Genomic DNA, 14,580 nt, shown 5'->3' with positions numbered 1-14,580 from the left:
CATTGGCTAAGCGGCCCCGCCGATGCCTCGAGGTGGGGGCCCTGGCCGGGTCCAGTACAGCTGCGGCTCTCCGCCTCCAGCGCTGCCGCTGCAGCGCCAGCAGCGCTCTCGGAGCGGTTCGGGACCGGCTCCCGCCTCCTCCCCCGGCCCGGCCGGGCCCGCCCCGCCGCTTCCTGCTTCCGGCGCCGGCGGGGGCGGGCGCGCGGGCCGGGCGGAAGCCCCGCGGCGGGCGGCGCGTGCGCGGGGGCGTGGCCGGGGCGGGGGCGCGGCCGCCGCTCAGTTCCTGCCCCGCGCGCGGGCGGGCGGTGTCGCCGGTCGCGGCACAGGTAACGGCCCGCCCGGCCCAGCCCGCACGGCCCCTCGGCGGGGCTGCCCCAGGCCCGGCCCCTGCCCGGGACAGCGCGCCTGCTGCTGCTGCTGCTGCCGCCGCTGTTGCTGCCGCCGCCGCCGCCGCCGCCGCCGCGGCGCTCCCCAGCCCGGCCCCGTGGGGCGGGAGCGCCGCTGATTCACCTCGGCCGCCTGCCGGCAGGGAGGTCGACAGACGGGCAGACAGACAGATAGACAGACCCCGCGGGGCCTGTCCGGGCTCCGGACGGCCCCGGGTCTCAGCGCGGCGCTTGGCGATGCTGGGGCCCGTCCTGTGGCCTCGGTGACCCTCCGGGCCGGCCCCCGCCGGAGAGCCCGGCTCGTTCCGGTGTTCCGTCTGCGGACACGGGCTCTGCCCCGGCACCGGGGCCTCTCGGGGTACCGGGAACTGCCGGGCGGTAACGGGAAGGGACCTTTTGGCTCTGCGGCTGGGGCGTGATGCAGCCTTAGGAAATGCTTATTTATGTTTCAGTCCTTATCCACCATGTGTTTGTATTTGTGAACTTAGTTCATCCCGTTCTTTGTATCAAGTGATGCATTTAATGCCCCGGTGACAGCGTTGGTCAGCTTGCAGGAACGTAGTTATGGGAAAACCTTTAACAATCTGTATTTTATTTGCAGTCGTCCTGACTTTTTTTCTCTGGCGGGGGGAACGGGTTACATTTGTAGCTGAAGAAACAAATTGATCTACATGTGCTTCACTGTCCATTGGAAGAATGACAGATGACAAAGATGTACTTCGAGATGTGTGGTTTGGGCGAATACCGACCTGTTTCACTCTGTATCAGGATGAGATAACTGAAAGGGAAGCTGACCCCTACTATGTGAGTATGACAAAGGTAGTCACAAATAGTCCAAGGCCGTGGTTATGTTTGTTTCCTTCATTCTCTTCATGTGTACTACTGCATATTGTGAAAAAAAAACCCACTTCTTTTCTTCTTATTCCTGGTAGCTTCTGGCAGTAAACCATATAACCATGCTGTGTGACTTCATCTTTCTCCACAGCAAATTGTTTCACTAGTAAGAGAAACTTATCACAGGTAATTAAGATCTTTGAAAAAATTCTTAGAAAGTCAGTGAGTGACTAGGTAAAGGAGGAGGCTGGATGTGAGTTTGTGTGTTCTTGGATAATGAACAGTCAAAGGGAGAGAACTGCTATTAATGCAGAAATAATTTAGTCAGACTCATAAAATCTTAATGTTTAAGACTGGTCACCTGTGTAACACAAACTCCTAATGAACACTGGCTCTGTGGATGACTTCTGCTCATTTTATTTTCTTTAAGTCCAGCAGCCTGGATTTTAAAGAAATAAGAAAAGCAACTATAATGGCTAAAGAGAACACCTACTGAACAGGATTGCTAGCTGATGATAAAAAAGGGATGATGGATGTATTTGAGTTATAACATGAAAGTGCCTTCTATAATGATGCATTTATTTATAGTGTTCTCATCAGTTTTCATTCTTTCAGTACCTAATAGGCATGTAATTGAGAAACAATGTTAGCTGATTCAGTGAAATGCAGATTTGAAATGTAACGAGTATATGGAAGGGAAAGCTTGAACTTTTAATTTTTATGGAATTCTGGAATTCTTAAGCCTTATCATATCCCAATTCACACTGGATAGATCTCTTTTTTCTGTGTTCCATAGCATCTTTGGGTCATCAGTTTCTCATTTGCGTGTGTTGTTTTGAAACCTAAGAAACTATTGGTGCTTTTTGTTCAGCAATAATAGCGCTCATCTTTGTATATTTTAGTTCCATCACTGCTAAAAGATATTGTGCTTCATATTTATTGACCTATTGCCAAATACATCTAACTTAAAAGTCTGAGACTTTAAATTATACATATGAGTTGCACACTCTGTGTAAGAGCTACTTGAAAGTTATGGATTTAAGTTTAGAGGCTTAGAGCCTTGATCTGTTTGACATTGTCTTGGAAAGCATGAAACCAAGTTATCCTTGTGGTGTGGCCAGCTTTCTAAGTCAAGGAAATGGTTTTAAGGTCATAGGATTTCTTTTATTTACTCCATGTAAAGTGTGCACAAAAATTCCCAATGCTTAATTTTTTCTTTCTGCAAAATATGGTTACTCATGGATGATAGTTCAAAAATTTTAGCTTCTTAATTTTTCAGTTCATGTAGGAGCTGATAATACAGCTTTGTGTCTTATGAAGGACCAAGGATTTATAATAGTATAAGGCAGAATAGCAATCAAGGTTTTAAGTCATGGTATAGTTGTGATAGTTTCAGAGTGTGTTTGCATTAATGTTTTTGTTCAGATCTGGAGTGCACTTGAAATAAGTCTTCATCCTTTCCACTTCCTGTGCCCAGGTTGGCATCACAGAGCAGTCAGCCCATGGGTCGAATAGTTTTCATGTGAAGCTGAAGAAGCAGATGGGCTTCAGTTGTTAATGGAACTTTGGTGTATGGGAGCAAACGTGAGCTAAATCAAAGTAAAATTATGGGTAAAGTAGAAAAGTACATGTAATTAACATTTCCAGCCCTTGGCATCAGCTCTTCAGCTTTACATGGCTCCTCTCACTTGTTAGTATAGATACAACCTCTTTATTCCTAGATACAACCTCTTTATTCCAGACTGCCTTTCATATATGGAAAGACTGCATGGGAAGGAAATACTGGCATCATTAAGTTGAGAGAGGATAAAGGGTCCTGCTCTGAGGAACTTGCTTTATGAAGATGAAAAGATGAAGGATGACATCGATTTGGGGGGTGAGGGGTTAGAAAAACATCTCCGAGTCTGTGGGATGGATTTTGGTTTTTGTGAGTGGTGTGACAGGAGACACGAGATATGGTGTGACAGACAGGAGAGCCCTGTCTGTCAGATGGGTTAGTGCAGCACTGGAGTTGAAGCATGTGTGTATCACCTTCTGGCACTGCACAGGGGTAGGACAAGTAATTTAAAATTAACTTGTCTATCTTTTGGAAAGAGTGATGACACATAAAGACTGGGCAGCTCCAGTAAAACATTCTCCTGTGTCTTAATATATTCACGTAGGATAGGTTTCTGCAGTTATGCTAGAAATGGATACATCAATTTTCTTTGGAGTGTTTCAGGCAGATGGTTGTGTTTTGAGTGGCAGCACAGTTAGGAAGACTTTGCTTGAACTACTTTTGTTGCTGATTTATCTGATGTTTCTCTCATCCTAAAATTGTTATGCATTTTGTTTTAGACTTATATACTGTTTTCTTCTAACTGTTGCTTGCAGCAAGAGGCAAAGGATGAAAGAAATATACAGGAAGCAGAGTCTCATTGGCTGAGACTTGGCAGATGTATAAAGAGCAAAATTACAGCAGGATAGAGACTTAGAATGATGCTCTGCCCAAGGGACTGGTCTTTACAAGACCACTCTTCAGCTTGCTTGATGTCAAAAGTATTTTGTTAAGATATCTGTAGGAGGGAGCAGTGTGAAGCCATTCCACGTTAGGATGTTTTGTTTCATCTCCCTTGACACTTTAGTGATCAGACCAGTCCTGTTCTTGTTAAAGCTATAATTTTTCTGTTTTAGTGCTTTTCATGTAAAAATAGTGCATGCTGTGCAACAAAACCTGTGGATATACAAAGTGCAGATGTGTTTAAACTGCTCTTGAAGATCTCACTTAACAGATTTAGTATACTTGTAAATCTCTAAGATTAATAAAAGCTAGATAAATTAAAGCTAGAAAAGCGGTAGAATTGGATCCTTTCGTTTCTCTTATGGAAGGGGATAACTATACCAAGGTAAAGGAAGTGGGGGGACCAAACAAAGAGTTCAGTAGGTTCTACAAGTGTTCGGCATCTCTGAAAAACAGGTAATTCCTGTTAACCTGATTAACTGTTGGGGTTTGTACAGTTGTACAGTTTTTGTTGAAGCCTTTTGGGAGCACTGGTCACATTCTGTTAATGCAGTTGAATGCTGTTTGGTTATTGTCTGTGTTCTCTAATTGTGTTGAAGTAGAAACTGGGTTGTTCTTTCACAATATAAACTGAAGTAGAGTACTTTACAGAGGAAGTTACGCAGTTTAAAGGGTTATGTGAAAAACTGTTGCAATAAATAATGCTTTAATATATTTATCAATTCCAGCATGGCTGTGCTACATGAAACATGCTGAAAATTGGCTTTTGTAAGAGTCTTAGAAAGTCTCATCAGACTACACCAGCATTAATTTAACTGTACATATCAAGCAGAAATAACATGAAATTGTTACCAAAAATATGTGGATTTGATTGGTATAGCCTGGACTGTATTGTCTCAGGAACAATCAGTGAAGATATGTGGAATTAGGTAAATAAAGGATAAGCTTATGTTGTCATTCAAGTCATTAAAGTACCAAACAATTATTACTTGAATGTGTACATAACTTCATTGAATTTATTGAGTTTGTTTGCTTTTTAAAAATTAAGGCTGTGTTTTGATTACATTGTTCCTGTGAAACAAGGTAGAAACAATGTGATGATGGTAACAAAAGCAGCAGTTGAAAAAAGAAAACCATATGGTACATGCAAATGGAGTGTTAACTGACATGATGACTGTGACAGGGGTGAGACTTATGTAATTTTATAAACTTGTGAAATTTACCTGTGTCACAGATGTAACCTTATGCAACATTATCATTAAGATGAATCTGTTCTTCCAGGAACTTGATGTACTCTCCATACTTCTTTATGAATTGGGTATTTACAAATTGCATGATCATTGCCAAAATATTATCTGATTTATATATCAAAGTGTGGTCTAGTTATTGGAGAAATTCTGGAAGAATGCTGCAGCAGAGATCATGTTTTCTGTCAGGCAAAATATATCCTTACATGGTTTAGGATGTCTGTACCACAGGCATTCACTTAGGGCCTGGCATTATTCATATACTATAAGGAAAATACTTTAAGAAACAGCACTGGTTATTAGGAACACTGGAAAAGAGATGTTTCTCTAAACATGGAAAATGTAATCAATATACACCTTAGGCCCATCTATTTTATTAATAATTATGAAGCAGAACTTTACAGATGGATACTATTAATTTGTCTGCTCTAAAGTGAATTGGTTTTTTACAGGGAGGTTAACCTTTCCTCATTGAGATACTGAAAAGCATTGTTTGTTAATGCTTATGGATTGATTTATCTCTAGTGAATGTGCCACACAGTCATCAGTCAATTCACTGATTGATACAGAGTGCTCAACCACTCCTGGGCATAATGCTTTAAAAAAGAGATGATAGGGAAGATGTTGCAAATAAAAATAGCACAACGTTCTAATTTGGATAGTATACACTTGAGCAAAGAAGATAGTATATGACAAAGCTGTAAGAATGTGGCTTGTTTCAGCTAATAAAATATTTACAGTTTGCTCTCTGATTTTAGTTCCCAGGTGAAGGTTAAATAGTGGAAGAATAGTAGTCTTGACTAATAGGTTGAAATGGCAAACCCAGCGCAAAGAAAATGGAAATTGACAGCTATTGGAAGTACAAAGCACTTGGAAACCAAACCCTTAAGCATCTAGTTTTCATTGTTGTTTTTTTATCCTTGTGTAGTAATTTCCAGTCTGAAAAAATAGCTGATAGACAGTTGCTCATTCTTTTCAATAAGAAGTTATAATCTCTTTTTATGTGTTCATATAAAAAAGGTTTAAAACTTCATTATTTAAATACAGAAAAGCAGAAATTGAAGTCCGTTGTTCTCCCTCCACCCCACCGAAAGAATCAAGAACTTAATTTTTTTACTTTTTTTGGTGTTAATATTGGATACTACTATTCTGCCTCTTCTGAGTACATCATTTTATAGCCTTTCTTTGACCATTAAAAAGTAAACTGTCTCACCTTAGAAAGGGGAAGAAAAGAATGAAAAGAATGAATTTTGGTTATGAAAATGCATACTTGTTAAAGATTTTTACTAGTTTTGTGTATTTTATTTACACTTAAAGCTTCTGTATTTTTTTTTCAGTTGCTTTTGCCAAGGATAAGCTACTTGACACTGGTAACAGACAAAGTGAAGAAGCACTTTCAGAAAGTTATGAGACAGGAAGAAGTTAGTGAAATATGGTTTGAATACGAAGGCACACCACTGAAATGGTGAGTTTATTGAACTTTGTGCTTTATGCAGTTTATCACGTAGAGAGTTCCCAGGTTCAGCAGAGTGTCAGTAGTTTTCCTGAAGTAATCACTCCCTTGGGTTTCAAAGATAGCAAAAGAGAAGGAAGGTAAGAAATGCATGTTTTTGGGGAAAAACAAAAGGTTTAATGTTGAATATATTTTTGTATTATTCTGCTTGAATTTTTACTGTATGCGTAAGACAGAGGTGTTGTGCTGCACTTAGTGGTTTGGTTCTCGTTATTACCATAGTTCAGAATGCTTGTGGTTTTGGCTTTACCGTTGCTTGCAGTAGAATTGCCAAATAAATCTTCCTTTAACATATTCCACCTTCCTAAAGATGTCTAGTAACACAGATAGGAAGTAATAATTCTGGAGTCTGAAGGCAGATAGCTTATATGTATCAGGGTAATACATTGTTCACTGTGTGATATGTGCTTGCAGTGTAAAAATCTAATATTGATCTGCAATTGTTTGTTGAATTCAATTAGTTCAAGTTGACTGAACTAGTTGCTGTCGATTCTGTTTTTATTTTGTCCTATAGTCTGTTAAAACTATCTTCTTTTGAGTTTTAGTTTGTTGGGGTTTTTTGTGAGAGGTTAGGGACATGGACTGATATTGTTTCATTTAAATAATTTTCATAAATACTTTTCACCAGGTTGTCTACTTTTTTTGCTGTTAAAGAGTTTTAAAGAAAATATTTTGAGAGCTGCAGTGTTTCCTAGTTCTGTATAGATAGCATCAGCCATCTGGAAGGTATTTAGTGTTTTGAATTATGAAGAGATTTTTATCTCTTTTTATTTTTTGTTTCATCATAGGAAATCAAACTAGTGGTTTTTTAATCTTACTTACTGAACCTGTATTGTCTTGTGATTAGCAAGCATCAGATCATGGAGTGCCTGTAGATTTGATGATGCAGTAGATTTCTTATAGTCTTTTGTTTCTTTGAGACCAACCTAGCGTAAACCTTGCAAATATGTAAAGAGAAACCCATAAAAATGATCTCTTTAAGCTTTTATTATAACTGACTGGCAAAACCGTCTTTAGACATCTAAATAAATTATGTGGAATTTAACAAGAAATGGTATCTGATTTGCCACAGTAATGTTGAGTCATGGATACTACCTAAATAAACAGCAAGGTACCACATTTATCCCACTGTGTTCATAATCCCAGGTAAATATTGGAAGAAAACTAGTTTTCACTGAAGTTGTAACAAGAAAGGAAAGAGAAGCTTTGTGCTTCAACCACAAATAGGTCCATTGTTTCTGTAAGTTTTCAAATACCATGATGTTTAAACTAGAATATAAAAAAATAACTGTACAGTATAGGTATAGACTAAAAATGTAGCTGGTAATTCTAGAATTAAGTGAAGAGTTACTAAATTCATTGAACATAGAAATGAAAATAAATAGTGTAACGATGATCTGCTAATTAAGGCTCTCATCTTTCAGAAAAACTAAGCCTATTCTGCTAGGAACAGCTCCACTGATTTCAGTGGAACTGCTTTTCTAAGGAAAGTGCTATTTGTAAACCAGTATTTTAGGAGAATGGTAATCCCATAAAGAGCCAAAGCTTCTTCAGGAGAAGACCCAAACACCAGAACTGAGAATTAGACTGAGCTAGTCATTGGTAGAGAATAGCGGGCATTAATGTTTAGTCTTTTAAGCTACGACTTGTGCATTCAAAATCAAATAGAACTTGTTAATAATATTGTTTATTCTAATTATTTACTTTGCTCTGTGAGGTCTTTTTGCTTACAGTCTGTGCAGTTTCATACCTTGTTGGGATGAAGTCTATATGTGTTCAGATGCAGCTCTTCCATTTTCCAGTGAGATTCTTGGAAGTCTGAAACACAGTTTGTACTTCAGGCTTTGCAGTGCTTGGGTCAAGTTCTTAGAGGAGATTGAAGCCCTCCAGGCCTGGAGTTACATGGGCCTGGGTTCTTTGTCCCGCTGAGAGTGTTGGGACAGGGGAAGATGAATTCTTTGCCTGCAGGAGGTGTGTGCTGGGGGAGGGTCTGTGTCACCAAGGTAAGGAGTTTCAGGAAGAGATTATCAGACTGGGCAGCATTAGAGACTACAGAAAGAAATGGATGAAACCTTAGTGCCTCTTGCAGCTACGGGAGATCAAACCTACAACCACAGTGAAGGAGATGCAGTCAAAGACTGTGATTACTGGATTAGAAAACAGTCTCCTAAGATTTGGAGGAGCTGGACTTCTTGCAACAGGAGAAATGTTCTTACGCCTGCATTTCTCTAAGTACAGCGTAGGTTCAGTGCTCTGGCTGCAGGTGAAGAACTGAAGGTGTTCTCCAGTGTTGCATGTCCCGGTTGATGGTGACGGGTGGGGGGGTGACAGTCCCCCTCTCTCGGGCTCCGCAAAAGCTCAGCTACCAGTGGAGGTGCAGCGCAGAACAAAAGGGCAGCAGCACGGTCCTGGGGTGGAACTGGGGTAACTTTATTCAGTGGTAAAACTCCCCCCTCCCCAGGGTCCCAGGACCCTGAACTTGGGGCAGACAACAGCTTATAAATGAGGGGAGGGCTCAGGGGAGGATACAATCTTTAATCAGAAGAAATACAAGGCGGGGAATACAATGTGTAAACCAACGAAGGATTTCAAGGGAGGAAAGCATCTTCAGTAAATTAATGGGGTTTGGAAGAATACAAGACTGACAGGGAAATTTCTAGGTGAAAGGCAGGTTTGGTGGCATTTCATGGAAGGAGGAGTAAAAAAAGTTCAGGGGAAGGGATATTGATTGGAGGGGTTTAGAACTTGCCAGGGGATAGCTAGGTAACAAACAAAAAAACAACTTCTTACCTAAACTAAATAACAATAAAGGAATAAGTCTTGTTTTAACAACATAAAATACAAAATGGACAGCCTGTGGCACTCTAAAAACAGGAAAAGGACAGCATAAAGAAATTACAAAATTACAAATCAAACAGGAATCATACTAATAAAACAAAAAACACACTACAACAATCCAGTAATGCATCTGATATGGCTGAGCCTGAACTGTGTAGGGGCACCAGGAGGAAATGAAAAAATAAGTTGTAAGTCTGTATTTGGCTTACTGTCCTTTTCTCCAGGACTTTTAACTCTGCCATTTCATGGTCACTGTAGCTAAAACAGCCACTGGTTACCACAACTCTTTTGTCTATACAGATAATTAGCAGATTCAGCTTTGGGTTATCTCTGGTATATCCAGTGTCTCTATCAAGAACTCTTGATTACTTGTGTCCCACTGTGTTGCTTTTCCAGAAGATGTGAGAGATTAGCAGGATCCAGGATCTGTGATGTAGGCACTTACTAAGCTGTTAAAGAAGACTTTATCAATTTTCTCACCTGGATTGCATGCTCTCTTGCCCTTACTAGTCCCTCCTCTCTTCCTGAACCACAAGAACTCAACCAACCTGTTGTCTGTCCTATTAAGTTTCATACATCTAAGCTGCTCCCTGACATGGAAGACAACCCTCTGTCCTCATCTGCCCTGCCTGCCTTTACTAAGCAGCTTATGTCTGTCCTTCCACAGCAGTATTCCAGTTGTGCAAGCTGTCTCACTGTACCTCAGGTAGCCCAACACTCTCCCAGTAATGTCATAGGATGTACAACTCTGGTTTTTCCTGCTTGTTTCCCAAGCTACGGGCACTTCTGTAGATACTTGTGGTGGGCTCTCTCCTACCTTCTTTTATCACTTTGACATCTCCCTTGCAGCTATTGCCTTTCACCACTTGCTATCCACCCATGTCCATTAATTTCTATTTATCTGTGGGTTGTTATTTACACTTCGGTTGTTTATGGTCTAAAGCTCTCACCCGGCTGGGCAACCTTAAGGCAAAGATACTTTTGTCTGACTTAGGTGGATTCCATCTCTCCCTAGCAGTGCATTATCCCCAAAGAATATCCTATGTCTGTAAAAGCCAAGTAAGTCCTTGTTGTTGCACCAGCTGCATAAGCAGCTCCTGACCTGCAGACATCTCTCTGAACCTGTCTCCTTTAATGGCAAAATTGTGGAGATGCCTCCTTGCCCCTAGAACTTGTAGAGTTACTTTTGATACTCTCAGGGGCTCTGTTGCAGCACTTAAAATTTGTGCCCATGTGGGTGAACAGCAAGGACTAATAATCCAAGCAGAGGACAGCTTTGCCAATCTGCAACTTTTTACCAAGCAGCAAACCTCTGCAGGTTAACAAGTGAAGTTGGCAGATGGGGCTCTCTCCTGTACTATGGAGTCTCGTAGTGCTGTGACTGCTTCCTCTGGCTGTGGATGTGCTGTTCACACAGCTCTGATGCTTCCTTGGAACTTCCAGCTTCTTGTCTGACACTGAAGCACTGCCAGTGGTTGGAGAAGGCCTGCCCTCTCTTGGCCAGAGGTTCAGGAAACTTTTCTGTCTGTTCCTCTGGGAGCTGCTCTGGCAGTCACACACTCGGCCCACCTGAGCTGGGACGGGGTCCCTTTGCAGCAGGCGGCTCCAGGCACCGATGGGTGCCTCGCTTGACTCCCTGGACGCCACACAGCCAGACAAGGCTTCCTTACCTGCTTGACCCTTGGTTCCCATAGCAGAGCCTCAGGCATCTGGATCCTTAAAAGCACTTAGTCATGGTGTAACAACAGAATAACAGCTTGAGCTGGTGTCCCTGAGCAGGGATCCCAAACCAAGGAACCCCTGGGCTTTTATACCCTCACAGTGTGTGTGTGATAGTGGGGGGTTTTTCCTCTGTGTTGTTGGCTCCTGCCCTGTCCCGGAGTGTCCAGTCACTTGCCAGGGCCACAGGTCCCTGTGCCTTTTCCTGTGCAAAAGGTCAGCACCAGGTTTAGCCTCTTGCTTGGGGCTCCCATCATGCAGAGCTCAACCTGCAATTCTCTCTGCAGCTGCACTCTGAGCTACTGAATGGATTCCTCAACACCAGAGTTCACACAAGTCTAGTTCCCCCACCCTGTGAGTCCCCACTTCAATGACTGCTGGCACTATCTCTCCTGATTTTCATCTCTGTTGAGATCTTGGTGAAGATGCCATTAATCTCTATGTCTTCCCTGTTGCTGTGTAGCCCTCTAACTTCCTGCAGCTCTTTAGCTTGGTGACATAGCTCCTCACTGATGCGCACCTCCTCTAGGCAAGGACATTTCCTATGCTTGCTCCAACCCTCAGGAGAGGTCCCAAGCTCTCCTGGCAGCTTGAAACCTGAAGAGCTGCAGCCTTTCTCGGGAGCTCTCCCTGAGTGATGCCACTCTGTGCTGGAGTAGCTTCCTCAGCAGATGCTAGGGGATGACACCTGCAGCTTGTTTCCATCCTGTCTGAGCACTTGCACATGGCTTTCAGTAGCGTTTTTGTCTCTTTTGTGCGGGTTGTGTTTTAGCCCTGGTAATTGTAAATGTGGCTCTCTAGTACCAACTGGATGGATGCTTGACCCTTCCTGTTCGTAAGTTAGCAGAAGAGAAAAGGTCAAAGCATCATTTAATCAGGCATCTATTAACTCTGCAAAGCACAGAGATTTTACTGAAGAAATTTGATTACATGAACTTCACTATGTAATCTTAACTGATTAGAAAATACAGATGTAGGCCAAGACCTGATGCAGGAGTTTTTGTATGGGTTTTTTGTTTTGGTTTTCTTTTTCTTAGTTATCTGTTTTCTTGTATTAATTGAAAGTAACTGGAAGTCATTGTTCATGTTGAAACTTTGTGTTCGTCTGATTATCAAATCTGATTTTTGTTACTTAACTCACCTGGAAAACCACTCTTTCATGGAACTCTTGCTGAATCCTTGTAGTGTTCAGGACATGATTGGCAGTAGATAAAAATCTTCATGGTAAAAACTTGAGCATTAGCAGTGAATCAGGATAAATCAGGATAAATCTGGATATGCATCCTCTTTATTCTCAGGTAAGCTCAGGAATTGTAGTAGTATTTTGTGTTTTCTTTTGCTGTTGTGGTGAATTTGTCTTAGCTTTGGGATGGCTCACCCGTAGAGGGTGCTAAAGCACTGTTATGTGAGAGTTTCACCGATCTGGAAAATGGCTTGGCACAGGTGCTGTTAAAGCAGCACTCTTGGTTAGTACTCTCGGGACTTTCAAAACTTATGTACGTGCTTGGGTCTGTGACCTGTGATCCGTCCCATTTAGTTCAATGAAACTACTGACTTTCCAGTTCAGCGTGTGTTTCTCTCTTTGTAGGATGAAAAGCTAGTAAGGCTCTTTGGGTTATCATTTTTGAAAGATAAGAGAATGGGTCTTGTTATGTTGAATGTAAAACAAATATTTTATCAAAAATCTTGCCAATATCTGTGTGTAAGGAAACTGAAAAAAGAGGTTTTTTTACAGTGCCTGTGGAGGTTTTGTGTGTGTGATATATGTTTCATGTACTGGTGGGGGCTGTATATTCTAATGAATTTAAAGGAGAGAAAGCCGTGAGACAAAAGTGAGTATTTGTCAGAAGCAAGCTCTTTTGTGTAACTCCTTTAATCTAAAATGCCATTGAAATACAAAACTCCAATTAATTTTTTCCTCCCCTTTCATTCTTCTTAACTTGATAGTAAAGATACAGAGTTGATTTTGATCTATCATATTTCAGCCCTTTTACAGATATGTAATTTTTTCACTCTTCTACTTATCTCTACATTGCTATATCAGACATATGGAAGAAGGAAAGGATGTTGAGTCAGTGTGGTATGAACCCAGGACACTCAACCATCTAAAAGCACGTGTGCTTTTCCTGGTCTGATGCTTTTTAACTTAGTTAAAAGTGCTGTTTTGAAAGGTTCCACAAAACAGCTGTAGGCCACTTAAGGCTGTTGCAAAAGTAGGAGTGTTTTGTGGGCACAACTTGGAAACCACTGGTTTAGATATTGAACATGTACATTCCAGACTTAGTTCTGCCTGTCAGCCATCTAAACTTGCCTGTATAACTTTTCTAAGTTATAGAGTGGGAGTCAAACAGCTATTTTGTGTGTGTGTGTGTGTAAATGCAGGTATGTTAACTGTGATACATAGAATTAAATGCATGGGTTCTATATTAAATTAATATCTTGTCATTTTTAGGCATTACCCAATTGGTTTACTCTTTGATCTCCATGCATCAAATACAGCCCTTCCTTGGAGCATCACAGTGCATTTCAAGGTAAATTGATATAGACCCTTTTCTTAAGAATGAGTGAGCATGAGATTTCATGACATTTAGAAGCTGGGAAAAGGTTTCATAACTGTTTTATAAAACATGTGAATGGTGTGATTTGAAGGGGAGAATATCCATTGTTCAGGAAGCCTTTAACAGTTTCTGTAAATCTGCAGCTATTTTCCGTGACACTGTGTGTGCTGTTACTGGACTTTCTGTAGAAAATGATTCTATTATAAATTCAAAATCCAAAATTGTTTTTCAATTTATGAGGCTTATGATAGAAGAACTTTATATAATGTTTTTAATTTAATTGGTTCAAGTTCACTGAAGATTGGGAAGACTGAGAAGTGCTCATTCTTTTAGGCATATATGAGCATGGATATGAGATGCTGTAGAAATCTTTGAAGGAAATATTGTTGTACTTAATGTTGGTCCCTTTTAGAGAACTGAGTGAAATGAATTTGGTCTTGTGACAGCTTAGTCACAGCAGAGACATTATTTTGATTATGCATTGTAAACCCATTAGATATGGCTTAATAGCACTACTGATCTTTGCTCAGAATGGAACTTGAACAAGGTTAGCTTTGGTGCAGGATTCTTGTATACTCTGAAATGCATTGAGACAATAATCCCAAGTACGTTTTGAAGTCAAAAGCACAACTACAAATCATGATATTTAATTTTGAAATGTTAATTTCTCTATTGTAAAAGAAAGAATGCAATAGGAAAACTGGTCTGAAGGACAACACTACATTAATAGGCTTGACTTCAGTGCGTGAGGGATTTGAGTGAAACGAAAAAAGTATTGGGGAAGCACTTGTGTTGAATGTTTTCATTGAAACAGTTCTCAAAGGTGTATTAGAAAAGCTTTTTCCAGTGGTAATCTGATTATTTTTGGAAGTGTGCACTGAAAGCATACATTCCAATGATATATTTCTACATGTTGAAACTTCTAAAATGACTGACTTATTTGATCTGAAGCTGGGGATGTTTTTGAAACCACTGTAATTGCTAC

The 14,580-nt window shown here is 41.0% G+C and overlaps 1 protein-coding gene across 5 annotated transcripts in view; it reads left to right on the top strand.

Moving 5' to 3' along the window:
• Positions 1–247: 247 nt before the first annotated feature.
• The window catches only part of ATG5 (autophagy related 5), a 75,278-nt gene continuing 60,945 nt past the window's right edge, over positions 248–14,580 (top strand). The window contains exons 1-4 of one of the 5 annotated variants that reach the window (XM_038131258.1): positions 248–326; positions 988–1,190; positions 6,305–6,432; positions 13,490–13,568. In XM_038131258.1, the coding sequence (XP_037987186.1) occupies positions 1,083–1,190; positions 6,305–6,432; positions 13,490–13,568 (315 nt within the window). In that variant the 5' untranslated portion in view covers positions 248–326; positions 988–1,082. The other 4 variants (XM_038131262.1, XM_038131263.1, XM_038131261.1 and 1 more) reach the window with 4 other exon arrangements.

Source organism: Motacilla alba, chromosome 3, assembly GCF_015832195.1.
Source record: "Motacilla alba alba isolate MOTALB_02 chromosome 3, Motacilla_alba_V1.0_pri, whole genome shotgun sequence".
Classification (NCBI taxonomy): domain Eukaryota; kingdom Metazoa; phylum Chordata; class Aves; order Passeriformes; family Motacillidae; genus Motacilla; species Motacilla alba.
This window is presented reverse-complemented; position numbering and strand designations above follow the sequence as displayed.